Source organism: Furipterus horrens, unplaced genomic scaffold (assembly GCF_987537825.1).
Source record: "Furipterus horrens unplaced genomic scaffold, mFurHor1.1.pri manual_scaffold_7, whole genome shotgun sequence".
NCBI lineage: Eukaryota > Metazoa > Chordata > Mammalia > Chiroptera > Furipteridae > Furipterus > Furipterus horrens.
Genome location: NW_028327177.1, coordinates 37,485,684 through 37,500,684, shown reverse-complemented (window position 1 = coordinate 37,500,684; position 15,001 = coordinate 37,485,684). Strand labels below are relative to the sequence as shown.

The 15,001-nt window shown below is 34.3% G+C and overlaps 1 protein-coding gene across 1 annotated transcript in view; it reads left to right on the top strand.

Moving 5' to 3' along the window:
* The window catches only part of CUNH8orf34 (chromosome unknown C8orf34 homolog), a 326,713-nt gene that overhangs the window by 53,157 nt on the left and 258,555 nt on the right, over positions 1-15,001 (top strand). The window contains 3 exon segments of the mRNA XM_090284894.1: positions 2,603-2,750; positions 6,649-6,780; positions 13,304-13,432. Coding sequence (XP_090141020.1) covers positions 2,603-2,750; positions 6,649-6,780; positions 13,304-13,432 — 409 coding nt within the window.

Sequence of the window (15,001 nt, the reverse complement as noted above, 5' to 3'; positions counted from 1 at the left end):
TTTTAAAAGAAAAAATACCCACAGAAACTTTTCATCTAATTTGAAAGATAAACAAAAAAACTTAGCATGAGATCTTCAGAAATTTCAGGATAGAAATTGCCCTGGCTTTAAAACTGTTATCTGATCTAATGTTGCTTTATCTGAGAGCCCAGGCCTTCTGTGACAGGTACAATCTAGACAGTTCCTCTATGTTTTTCTCAATTTTTTTCATAGATCTTTTAATGTACAGTGAATTTAAATAAAACATAACACATCTCTTCCACAGAAGCAAGATCCAAAATGTTTTAAATTGCATTCCACTGATCTATAATTGGGGTTTAATTGAACCCTGCATTGCTTTAACCACAATAAAGGAATGACCTCTTCAGTTATAACTAAAATAATTGATATTTTAGATAAGGAATAAAGAAGACATGTGTCGACTGGTTGTTTGCTTAGTTGTTTTTCAGAATATAAAGAAGTATTACATTTGTCTGATAAATATTTTGCTTCATGGTATACTTATGGAAGAGAAGGAAAACGCTGATTCCAAAAAACCTCCGCTGCCTTGCGGCATACCTCTTCAGGGGAAAGGCTAAGGGAGTAAACCCCGACAGAAAATCTGGAGCCGGAGTCCCTAAGGCGGTTTGACGTTGTAGTCAACACCGGCAACTCCTGCGGCGCACCTGAAGCCAAGCTGTATTGACTCCGTCTTTCCCTTGGATCCTTCAGCTGCTAAGAGAGGGGGGGTCTGCTGCATGGGCAACAGCAGACCCTCCATATCACCCTGCCCAGGCTCTGTAGCTTCAGCTTCACTGGAGAGGACACTCCAGCGTCATCGCAAGATGTCTATTCAACACGGGAGGAGACAGATACCGTGTCACTCCCGAGTCGGACTGCACAACCATTCTCGGCGGTGCAGATAGACTCTTAAGAAGCTACACCATCGTCTCTCGAGATGGACGGCTGCCGACGACGACGATACTTATGGTAGAATTCCTTTGCTCCTTCCAATTCTATGTTCAATGTGCAAATTTTTGAGATACCTTGAATTGTTTTATACATGTCTCTGTGGTCACATTGGAATTTTGTCATCTACACAATCCATTTAGCCTCCACCCACATGAGAGTTCTTAAACTGTTATAAATGTCAATTAATATCCCTGAAATATCATGGCAGCAGTTTCTTGTATAGGAGGTCAGAAGAATATATTTTTTGAAATATTGTTTATTAGGACATTCAGCCACTTTAATAACTAATATTTACCCATGGTCAGTAAACTAAGCATGCATGCATTCATTCATTCAATACCACCTGTGGGCTAGGTAGAGTTCCATGTTCTAGGGAGAGAGTACAGATCAAACCAGGCCATCCTTGCTCTTTAGTGCACTAGTAAGGAGGAACAGAGACAGGCACAAACCAATGAGTAAATATTAAATGAGGTGATTCTGGACAGTGGTGAATTACATGAAGAAAATAAAATAATGGAGAGAAAAACTTTTATGAAGATCATTATCTAAATAGATATCATTGGAGTTGAATGATGGCAAGCCAGCCATGTCAACATCTGAGAGACGAACATTCAAGGCAGAGGAAATAGGCTACCAACAAAAAAGACAAAGGGACGGGTAATTCCCAATATCCCTTCTGTTAGCACTCAGATATCTAATTGTCTGGTCTACTCACAAGAGCTGCTGCCTCTCACAGATTCTGAACTCAAAATGATAATTGAGAGACTAGAAATCTGGGCCAAACTTAAGAAGATGAAATGTGACTGATATGAATGTGGAATGGTGCATGCAAGTTCACAAACCCCACTTACTCAGCACAACATGACATCCATGTGTTTGGCAACTGTTCATATGAGAATAATCTGGGGACTCCAACTGACTGCACATTGGAGCTGACTTTTTGCTGTTCCTGACAGGAAAAATCAATGTGTAGATATTACCCTTAGTCAGATTTCTGCCCAATTTAAGGCATAATTAGAGCTACCCACAAATGGAATGGCCTGTTTGACCATTGCTTAACTCATTAAAAAATGAAGAAAGAATGAATACCCACGAGGGCTTTTGGAAAAATGGAATTCTGTATTGTTCGGAGGCCAATTTAAGACACTTCTTGATTTTTGTGATTCTGTGACTTGTTATTTGTTTATTTCATTCCAATAAAAAATTTTTTCATTTGGGGATATTTATATATGGTTAGGAAGAAAAATATAATTGGTATAGTATAATGTATATGATGAAGTTTATCAAAAGTTGAGGTTATAATTGCATCTCTCAAAATAGTAACCTGAATTTTAAAATTCTTAGACTATACTTAAAAAGGTAATTTAGATTAAATTTCTAGTATTTCTTTGGCCAATTAGGATAATAAAAATAAAATTAAATAAGTATACCTTGACTTTGCCATGTGTTAGCTATGTAACATAGGCATTTACTTTTTTGCAGTTTAATTTCCTCAAAATGAGGACAATAACCTGCACCTGTCTGAAAAGGTTGCCATTAGGATTAAATTAATTGCAGTATACCAAGCAGTTGGAGAAGTGCCTGGCAGTACTAAATGCTAAGTGTTTGTTATTATTGTTAGATGTAAATGTGCTTTCTTTTTTGCCTTCAGGAATTAATGACCAAATTAATAACTGAGACACCTGACCAGCCAATCCCTTTTCTCATTGACCATCTTCAGTCTAAACAAGGAAACCATGGACAACTTCAGAGAACTTTATCTGGATCTGCAGCTCTCTGGGCAGAAAGTGAAACATCAGGTGAATGAAAAAAAATACAAATTATAGTTAATTTTGATACATTTAATGTAAAAATCTACAGAAGTCTTCCTGATTATAATAAGATAAATCTACATGGTTACCTAGGATTTCATGTATTGATCTGTGACTTCACACATATGCTAAATTTTTCATAAAATATTCTTGAATTTTAATATATTTTATGTATTATGCTTCAAAATATGAAAATTTGTCCATCAGATATTATAGAAATAAGGTTCAGATTTTCACAAAAAGATTTCATTCTGTATGAATTCAGAAAGCTCATTATTCTAAGCTTGAATTTTTTTCTTTTGATGAAGAATCTGAATTAAATGCTTTAGCTCATCTGTAGAAATGTAAACAGTAGATTTCTACAAAGTTACCTTTCTAACTGTCCAAACTAATGATTATTCTCTATTTCCCCCAGCCCCAATTTTGTCTATGTAGTAATTTCGATCTTAGAAAGATTCATTTACTCTGGACACAGAAGAACCAGCTTCACCATTAGGCAATAGCCTCATTTTCCCGGTTTAACTAGATAAATTGTTTATCCTTAGAAGTCTAGAAATCAAGATATTGCTAAGTGGCATTCTCATCTGGAGTCTGGAATAACAAAAAACCTGCTTCCAAACTCATTCATGCTATTGGCAGAATTAATTTCCTTGTAGCTATATGACTGCGGTTACTGCTTCCTTGCTATACTTCAGCCTAGGGTTACTCTCAACTCCTAGATGCAACCTGCAGTTCTTTGCCACATGCCTGTCTCCCATTATGGCAGCTCATTTCTGTAAAACCAGCATGGGAATTTCTCTCACTCAAGTTTAGTAAGATGGAGTCTTTTATAACAAAACATAATTATAGCATTATGATTAGCAAATGAAGCATTATCTTTGTCAAATTCTATTGGTTTGAAGTAAGTCAAAGATCGTGTTTACTCTCAATGGGAAGGAATTATGGAAGGTGTAACATCAGGAGATAATGATATGGGGATCATCTCAGAATTCTGACTGGCATGAGTACTTAATGACCCATCCTGTGGTGAGTAGCACAGGAAGGAAGGAATGAACACTCCCCAGAAGCTGCCAAGCACCAAGTGCTCTTGTGGGAGGAATGAGGTGTCTCCTAAGACATGAAAGGTGGTGATGGGGGGACAGAGGGGAGCTTGAGATTAGAGGTTTGTTTACTGTGAAATGTATGCTCCAGAAGGTGAAGAAGAAAAATTTTGGAGGAAAGAGGACAAAAGGGAGAAGGAAAGCATAAAATAATTTTTGGATATGAATATAACTGAAGAAATGTTAATTCAGGTGTTAATAAATAATGCCAGGTTAAATCTTGACTGAAATTTTGAGCAGTTTCTTTTAGTGTATTTTCTAATTAGCTAGACAATGTCTCAATATTCAAATACTTATTGAAAACATCTTAAGATGTCCTCTTATTGCCTTTAAATGTATTAGGAAACTTGGGACACATCTTTTCAAAGTTTGTCACTACATATTGTCAAGGACAAACCTGAAAGCAACCTTATTTTTGTTTCTTTTAAGATATTCCAATTATTATTTGAAAATACTTATGAGATTTGCTTTATCTCTCATACTCAAAAGTTTAATGAGAATGCATCTAAATGTATTCCTCTTTTCTTTAACTTTCCCTTATATTTAGTGAATTCTTTCAGTGAGAAAATCCAGGTCTTAACTCTAGAACATTGTTGCTTTTGTGTACTTAGTCGTTGCTTCTATTATATTTGTTTTGATTTCTTCTAAGTAAAATCAAGTATGTGTAAGTTGAGTTTCCTTTACTGTTCTCTATCCTTCCGTTTCATTTCATATGGTGTTTGCCTTTCTTTATAGACTAACTTCTAGGGAGATATATTTGTCGAGTGTGTTCTCTGTGTCCCTGATTCAGTTTTCTGCCCTATCAGTTCTTTCTTCCTGGCTTTGAACACAAATTTAAATGTTGGTATTGCATTTTAGCTTCCTATTAGTGTTTTCTTATCTCATCTTTTTTTATTTCTGTCTACAGTGACATTTTTACCATAGGTTGGTTAGCCTATGTCCTCCCTCATTTCTTTTTGTTTCATAGAATCCATTTGCTTTTATTGTTATTGAGAAATTAGCCACATTCTAGAATTTGAATGTTTCAATAACAAGTCTTCTGTAATGCTGTCAATTTTCTCTGTATCTTCAATGTTGTGTTTTTGTTTCATATATTGACTTTTCCTTAAAATCATATTTTTGTTTATTCAGACTTAAATGAGCACTGTTCTATTTAGGTTTTGGTTTGTCAATACATGTATAGGTGGACTCTTATTTGTCTTCTCACCATATATCTTGTAACTTTTTACATTCTTTTAAAAATCTTAAAGAAACAGGTCAAAGTATAGCCACTACTAAGTTTTCTACTCACAGTTGAATTTTGTGGGTCTGTGCTAAACTGATGAGTGACTTTCTGTCTCTTATCTCTTTTCAAACAACTAATAACAACATTATTACTAGATTATTTAAATTAATGTGAATTATTTTTCCTTGCCAGTAGTGGAGAATTTAAAAAGCCACAAAATCCAATATATCTTTTCCCTCTGGTCCCTCTTAGCTTTTCTTTGTATCATGAGATGCTATGTTTTATAAACAGGATTCTTTATTCCTTTACCCATATTGCCTTAGAAGAATTATAGGGCTAGGATGGATGTAGAAAGAAAAGTTCTGGCAGATTATGAAACAATATAAGGAGATAACTCTGAGACAGGGGCAAGCATTATGGATGTCATGAAATCCTCCAATATCTTTCTGATATGCCTATCTTTTGTCTTACTCCTGTCTATAGAAATATCTCCTGAGTTCTGGCAGGCAACAGACCAAAATTTCTGTTTCTAGTGTTTTAGAACATTTATGCCTCTTTTGGTATTTAATGAGATGTTGGAGATGGAAAAATTGGATAGCACCTAGTTAAGTACGACCTTAACATGAACATTTGAGGAATCTATACAATGTATCAGGAGGTCTACTTGATATAATTTATAAGTGAGTGGTCAGAGAAAGATGTATAAGTCATTCGTAAAGGTAGGGGGATTTGAAAACTTATAAATTTAAACAAGAAGACAGAGGAAACTGTAAAGAACGCCACCTAAATAAAAGAGAAAATTGAGGAAGCAATGAATGAGACGGAGGAGTAGTCAGGTTAATGGAATGAGAAGAAAGTAATGCTCCAAGAATAGTAGAAAAAAATTCTGCAAAGTTACCTCTGTCTAAAAAGATGAAATGCTTGGTAAAGAAGTCAAGAGGGATGAACTCTTGAAAAGATCATTTAATTTGGGCACTGGTATGACATTGATCATCTTTGAAGAGGAACTGTAACTTTCAATAAAGTTGGTTAAATTAATCTTTCTTGAAGAGATAAGTGGAAAAAATTAGTGACGCTCTGGAAGAAATTTAGGTGAATTTCAGTTTTACACATGTCACAGTGAATAATGGATAAGCTAACATCAGTGAGTACAATTTACTTAAATATTAACTGTTCTTATTTACAACAGAATATAATGCTTTCTTCCATGCCAACATTTAAAGAATGTTATTTTAAATAATGGTAATTCATGCCTTAAAAACCTTTAAAATAATTTCACAGTTTAAAATTATCTTAATCATATTAATGTACAAATGATTCATATCAAATTGATAAGTAAAATTTATAGGGGAAATTAAGCAAGAAATACTTTTGGATATTTGCACTATTTTTGATATAAGGTGACCTATAGGTTTTGCTGAATATGCCTAATGACTTCATGAATTTAGTTTTTTATGATTCTTGAAATCTTTATTATTGAGCATGCATATGTACATATATTATATATATATATATATATATATATATATATTGTTGTTGTTGTTGTTGTTGTCGTTAACAGAACACAAAGGAACAAGAAGGGATTTCAGAAGCTATGATAAGCCTTGGCAATTAAATGCAAAGAAGCCGAAAAAGTCAAAAAGTGACCTTGCTGTGTCTAATATTTCTCCACCATCAGCAGAATCCAAATCATGTAAGGAAGTTTATTGTTCAAAAATTACTTAGTATATGCAGGTCTGTTTATTAATGAAGAAAAGGTAAGAATCGAAGCAAAATGTTTTATCTGATATTTCTGGCTGTTAATCCTAATGACTTTCATACTTATTTCAGCATTAACATTGAACTTTATTTATATCTACTCAGTTATATTCTTAATCATGTGTAATTGATTTAGGCCATTTTGAATATACTCTTTTAAGAATGTATATTGCTTGGAATGGGTCCCTTGCCTCTCATGTCCAGTTGCAGCATTGTTTCATATTCAAAGCAACACCCACCCTACATTTAATAAAATACATAAAGGCAAATTAAGTCTTTTAGAGCAGGAACGAGGGAAATTTGTATTCAAAACATGTAACAAAATTTTATAAAATCCTTCACCCATTATTTCCCCGTAGTCCTACTTACTATTTATTACTGAAGGCTCTATATTTATTTCTATTTTTACATTCTCTCTCTATTTCCCTCCCTCCCTTCCTTCTTACTGCACTCCCATAATAAATTCATAACCCTAGAGGCTTGCTAATTTTATTTTATTCTTAAAAATTTGTTTCTTATCTTCACCCAAGGACATGTTCATTGATTTAGAGAGAGGGTAAGGAAGGGAAAGAGGGGGGGGAGAGAGAGAAGAGAGAGAGAGAGAGAGAGAGAGAGAGAGAGAGAGAGAGAGAGAGAGAGAGAGAGAGAGACATTGATTAGTTGCCTCCCATACATGCCCCAACTGGGGACTGAACCTGCAACCAAGGCATGTGCCCTGACTGGGAGTTGAATCCATGACCTGACAGTTTATAGAACGACACACCACACTGACCAAAGCTAGAGGCTTACTAATTTTAAAGAGGTCAGTACTGGATCATATCAACTTGAGGGAAGAATGCTAAAAGGCTGTTCATCCTGCAGAGCCTGTGCTTCTTAAAGGATGCTGCAGGTCATGGAATGTTGCTGATGATCTGGCATCTGATGATATCTCTTTCTGTTCAGGTGACCTACTGCCAAGCTCTGGTTCCACCTGCCTTATTAATTTTAAAGCAAAATTAATAACAAGTGAGTTTTTATAGTATACATAGAGATTATACATGTGACAATAAGAATAGAGGATTCAGAATTATTAATTGGAAATATGTTGTTAAAATATATTAAATTGTTCCTCAAATAATAGAATATCTTTTGAACTTTTACAGTGATAGGTTAAAGATGAGTATTATGATATGTAAAACAACACTACAAAGCACAAGTGACATAAATAAAAAGTCAGTAGATGAGTTAAAATGGGATATCAAAAAATATATATATGATTTATCCTTCCAAAACAAAGGCAGGGAAAGATGGACAGAGAAATAAAGAACAGATTGGAAAAATAGAAACAAATACCAAAATGGTAGGCTTAATTGCAAACATGTCAATAATTATAGTAAATGTAAATGTACCAAACATCTCAATTAAAAAGCAAGAATTTACAGGCTAGATTTAAATATATATATATTGTTTATAAGACACATTTTAAACATAAAGATACAAATAGTTTAAATACTAAACATAAAGAAACCTTAATGGCTATGGTAATACCAGACCGACTAGAATTCAAGATGAAGAATATTACTAGAGATCAAGAGGACCCAATGACAAAGTTCCCAATGACATGGAGGCATACGTTTAAAGAACTAGAGTAAGATATAGACAGATACAGTAAATGGAATGAAAAAAAAATGAGTAAGTATATGAACGTTTTGAACACTATTAACAGCTTTGACACTTTTAAGTCACTCTACTCAATGAAGTTAGAATATATGTAATTCTCAATGACACATGGAATATTTGTCAAGAAGACCAAATGCTGTACAATAAAAAATGATTAAAGTTATATGGAGTATGTTTGCTTCCAAAATTGTACTAAAGTCAAATTAAGCCTAGAAACTTCCCTGCAAATATTTCAGAATTAACATATTTTTGATAATCCATGAGTCAAGAACAAAATCACAAAGGAAATTAGACAACATTGTGAGAAACAAAATATTAAAATTTTCAGAATGAGGCTAAAGTAATGCTTAGTAGGAAATTTATAATTTTAATATTCTGTATTAGAAAAAATAGTATAAAATTGATGATACCAACTTTCACTTTAAGAATATAGAAAATAATGACTTTTAGAAAGCCTACGTTGAGGCCCTGGCTGCTGTGGCTCAGTGGATTGAGTGTCAGCCTGCGAGCCAAGTGTCGCTGGTTCGATTCCCAGTCAGGGCACATTACTAGGTTGCATGTCAGGTCCCCAGTTGGGGGCGTGAGTGAGAGGCAACCACACAGTGGTGTTTCTCTCCCTCTCTTTCTCCTTTCCCCTCTCTCTAAAAATAAAATAAAATAAATAAATAAATAATTTTTTAAAAAGCCTATGTTGAGAAAAAGAAATAAAAATAAAATTGAGATAGATAACAATATAGAAAAATCAATATATCCAGCAGTTGGTTATTTGAAAAGATTAATAAAATAGATAAAAATCTAGCAAGATTGATTTTAAAAAGAGAGAAAACCCAGCTACAAATATCAGGAATGAAAGAGGGAAGAAGACTACAGATTCTGAAGCCATTAAAAGATAATGAGGGGAGGATACTTTGAATAACACTTTGCCAATAAAATTTACAACTTATATTAAAAGTATGAATTCCTTGACAGATAGAAGTTACCAAAACTGATTCAAGAAGAACTAGAAATATTTAAATGTCCTACATCAATTTGAAATTTTTTGAATTTATGATTAAACAGTTTTCCACAAAGCAAACTCCATGCCAAGATGGCTTCACAGGGAAATTCAAACATTTGAAGAGGACATAATACCAGGAGAAGAGCAAATGTTCCAACTCATTTTATGAGGCCTCCATAGTCCTTCTATTAGAACTAGTTTAAAGGACATTACAAGAAAAGAAAATGAGAGGCTAATATCCCTCATCATCAGACATAAAGTATTACCAAATATTAGCTCTTTTATTGGTAAAATCATTTGGGAGAAACAGTACATTTATTTTTAACCCTTAGATAGAAACTTTTGGTGGAGGTCACAGTGAGTCAGAATTTGATTAATATAATAAAGAATTGTTCAAAATTCACCCTGCTCAATGTACTGTAGGCTGGTGTGTGAAGTAGCAAGCTCCTATGGACCAAGGAAGGATGTCATCCATCTACTGTGTCCTTCCATTATTTACCAAAACATCTTTGGAAAGCACCCAATCCATAGTTGATTAAACCATGATCATACTGTAGCCTTGGTTGTCCAAGATTTGGTTTCCTTGATAAATCGGGTGTTACATGTGTGTGTGTGTGTGTGTGTGTGTGTGTGTGTGTGTGTGTGTGTGTGTGAAATAATCACACATTACAAAATACTAAAATAAATTTTTTCTCTGTTCCTCTTGAAAGTTGCTGAGGAAAGTCCTTGAATGCTGTATCAGTTCTCTGTTGCTTTATATATCCTCCTTAAAACTCAATGGCCTAAAAAAAAACACCAATTTACAATTTCTCATGAATCAGTGGATTGACTGCTTTGTTCTTCTGCTGGTCTCACTGGGCTTGCCATGCTGGCACATTCAGTTGCTAGGTCTGCAAGGGCTGCTATGATTTGGCAGCTGATCATGTCTGGCGATTATTTGGGAGTGTTAATTGGGACTTATTTTCTAAAATTTATGCTCTTATTTTGTGAATTTAAAAGGAGAGAACTCTTGATAGCATATGGTAATTTCCAGGAAAATTAGATAATACAGTGATGCAGATTAGAGAAATTGTCCAATGAAGGTTAACAATAGTGCCAAACATTTCTGTGAAGGATGTGGTACAAATATAGTTTTATCTGCTTCCTTTTCTGAGTTTCCCTTCCCTATGCCTGGGCTTATTCCCAGAGGCCCCCTGGGGAATGACCTGTGGGTGACAGCAGTATGCCTGGAAGTCTTTCCTAGAGCCATTTATCACGGTCACTCTGTCCACTCTCCACAACTTCAGCACCAGTGTGTTGATGTTAGCTGACATCGCCACAGAGTCACTTAAACAAAAAAACATAGAGGAAGCAGCTGCACTCTATTTTTAAATTTTATATTTATTTAAATTACAGAAGTAATATTTGCTTATTTTTACAATTAAAAATACAGACATATATTAATAGTCTTTTTTCCTTTAGTCCAATCAAATTCTACTCCCTAAGAAGTAGTTTCTTTTCACATCCTCTGAAATAGGTTGCAATTTTTACATCTTTTTCTTTGTATAAACTAACATAAAATATATGAGTTGACTTGCTTCAAAAAACTGGCTTTAAACCATAAACATAGTAATATTATTTTAGCATTTTGAAATGCATTGTGGACATATCTCCATGCTAACAAGCTTAGATCTAAGTTACACTTTTTAATAAGTGCACACTGTATCATAGTGTGAATATGCCTTAATTTATTTATTCTCCTGTTGAAAGACATTAAATTATTTTCAGGCTTTTGCCACCACAACCTGCTAAAGTAAACAAATCAATATCTTGCACTTCCTGATAAGATAAACAATCTTGTAATTAATACATAAGTGTGGGTGTTTTTATTGCTTTATTATAATTTACCAGACATAAGATTGCTGGATCACAGGGCCAGTGTATTTTTTATTATAATAGATATTGCCACATTACTTTTTAAATAGGTGACAGAAAAGATATTTCAACAGTCTATCTTTCCTATAGTCTTGCCATATAAATATTTTAAATTTTATTTTACTTATTTTTATCAAAACGAAAATATGCATGGCTTAAAAGTAAAGTAGTTAAGTACTATAAGACAACAGTGTTCTTTCTCCTCTGTTCTGCTTCTAATGTGGAACCACTTTGAACTCTTTTAGAAGTTCCTTTTGGTACACAAGTCTAGATATCTAAACATACACACTACTTAACATGGTTCCCCTTTACTTTTTAAATTTGAGGCATCATCTCTTGACCTCCTAAGACGCTGTGCTTCATATCCAGACCACATCTCAGCATCCTAATACAGCCATGCAGATATTTCAAGTGTTGGTTGAATAAATATTCTGCTTTGATATAAGTAAAACTATATCAAGTAGCCTTTTATCACAGTACAGTCATAATATGCCCAACTATTAATATGTTATTAGTTGACTATTAATTAGAATTAATAATTGACTTGTTTTTGTTTGTTTTCTACGTATAAATATCTATCACTAATTCTTAAAGTATTCAACACTCTCAATATGGTCAAACACATCAAGTAATCCCAACTTCTCTCTTATTTTATATTTTATACTTCATTTCATTTGGAAAATGTTAGATCCCTCTCTCTCATTGTCCTCTGTCCTCTTGCTCTGGTCTTGGCTCCTTGATTTGTAGCTGCTTTCTCAGCTGTCTCCCAAGACTGTTCTTCACTGTCATCCTGGGGATCTCTTTTCCTTTTCGTTATGGAGGATTACGTATTCCCACAATCCCAAGTCTTGCCACTTAACATTTTGGTGGAACACTTCCACTAGGAGCTTTCTGGTGAAAAACAAAGTGCTTGCAAGATAAACTTTGAGTCTTTATAAGTATCTTGATTGGGCCTGTAGGTGGGTATAAAATTCTAAGTTGGAAGTAATCTTCAATTGAAATTTTGAAAGAATTTCTCCTATGTCTTCTGTGGAGAAACTTGTTATTGAGAAGTCTGATGGCAATTTGATTTGCTAGTTTAGTCTCCAAAAGCTTTTAAGATCTTTATTGTCACTGTTGTAAAATTTAGTAATAATATACCTCTAATTAACATTCAATGAAATCTTCCCATATAAAAAAGAATATCTTTTTATATTCTTATTACTTTGTCATTAATCCTCCTTGATCGATGCTGTAATACTTACATGGTCTGAAATGTCCCTTTTGGGAGGTACCTCTCTCTTCAGGGACAGGTTTCAGTATTCTCTAGCTTGCTAAATTTGTTTACCACTCATCAATCCATTTTGCATCTTCCAATAAACTATGATGCTATTTCTTGCTTAACAGTGTCTTCTCTTCTTGTTTAATTAATCTTTGACCAAAGAAATAAATAAAAATTCCTTCACCATAACATAATTTTAGTAGGAATTTGGAGTTTGGAGGGAAATGAAGGTAAATACAGTTATATTAAAAGACAGCATGAATGTCTTAGAAATATTTACTAATTGCTGATGAAGTTAGTGATTATCATTAAGCTGCTAAAACAAACAAAATTTATACTTGTATGTTTCCCTTAAATTATAAAAATTATTAGTTTTAAATCAGTACCTCAATTTTCTTTTTCCTATAAACATCATCTCAGTTCCCTTTACTTGTTCACTTAAAACATTTCTTAAAACTCAGCTTTATAACTTCCCCACTGTTTGCTCACAAGAAAACCATTTCCAAGACAAACAATTTTATTCTGTATATTAATCTTAATACAGTCTTTCACATAATTATGAATAGCAAGGTTTTTTTTTATCACTATGTAGCATGCTTCTGAAGTAATCATTTTTTTTAAATGTAGTGCCAAGGTCAGTAAATCATCCTAAGTGGAACTGGCGAACTAAACCAGAAAGCCGTGATTTTGATGAATTGAACCACATCCTTCAAGAGAGCAAGAAGCTGGGAAAAGCCCTTGAGAAGCTCTCTCGAAGTAAGTTCAGTTACTTAATCATCATTCAAATTCCTAACCAATATTAAAGTGGAAACATTCATTAATATTTCCGGTAACCCATTTTTAACATCCTCATTAAAATTTTGTGAGAGGTTGAGGAGTTCTAAGGGCATGACATTGAAACTAAGATTGATCTTGCACATTACACAGAATCATGGGAAGACTGGTTATACAGAATAGGAGGAGCTATAGACTCCCCCACCCTCCATGGTTATTTGATTTTCTCTTTCTACAATGTCTCTGCTGCCAAGGTCAAGTGTACACCTAATGATATCTATTCATTCTTTTCTTTTGAATCCCTTTGTTTTGTGTGATTTTAATTATCAAACATACCTATTGCTTCCATGAGTTTTTAATGTCCCTACATTTCTTAAGGATAGTAACTGGGACAGATTCTTCTCAGAGTCCTTTCAGAGACTGACATAGTACCTTGTAGCATACTTTTTGTAAAAGCAATGATTCTGTAATTCAAGGGCCTTGGGTAGAGGTTTTGCTCTGCCACCTATGATTTACTCTTGGAGCAAACAATGATAAGTAAGTTTTCAGTTTATTACTATGTTATGTTCATGAAAAGAATTTTATCCTATTAATGTGTCAGAGGCTTATATTAATATGTATAAATCTTGATGAGATGCCATAGAAACATTTGTTTATATCAATTAGCTTATGGTAAAATTAGTTTCATTATATACCAGTTTGCTTAAAGTTGCAGAATTTATCAGTGCCGTTAGAAGAAGACTAACTGTATTTCACATTTAGACTGCATTTGAAGTGAATGCCTAAAACATACATCAATTTGGATATCTCAATGCCATGCTAAATTTCAATATATCAGCGTAGATCCTACCTCCATTTTCAAATGTAACCCTTCTTCTGCATGCTCTGTTTCAGACAGTGGTATCATTGCTTACCAACTTACCCAAACTGGAGCCCTTCTGAACTCTTCTCTCTCCTCCTTAACTGTTCAAAATTAATTCTTACCAAATCTTGCTTATCTTCCCCCTAAAATATGTCTTGGGTCTGATTCTCTTCTCCAGCCCTATTAATATTGCCTAGTTCACACTGGCAATGACACTGACCAGATCACTGGCTTATCCACTTAATGTGTTCCATTTCATTCCTCACCCACGTTAGGGAAAACAAGTTCAGTTCCTGTCTTTATTGAGCTTGTTTCTGGCTAGATGGCCATAACCTTATGTTAGGGGAGTCTCATGGCCAAAATCCCATGGCTTCACACAATATAAGTACTTTCTCATTCAGGAATTAGCTTGTGGAGTGAGCCAGTGGTGCAGATTTCTTCCATCTGCTCCTCTGCCATCTTCAGCATGAGACTTGTAGTGGTCCTACCTAAGCAGAAGGAGAGAGCAGAGGATCATGGGGGAGGCTTCGAATACCTGGAGTTGGAAACACAGAGCCTTACATCTGCCCACCTTCCACAGCCAAAAGAAAGGAGGCTGGGAAATGCAGTCTAGCTTGCATGCCCAGGAGGACTATTGACATGGTTTGAGCAGCAAGTAACTGCCTTGCTTGCACTCCTAACTCACTGCC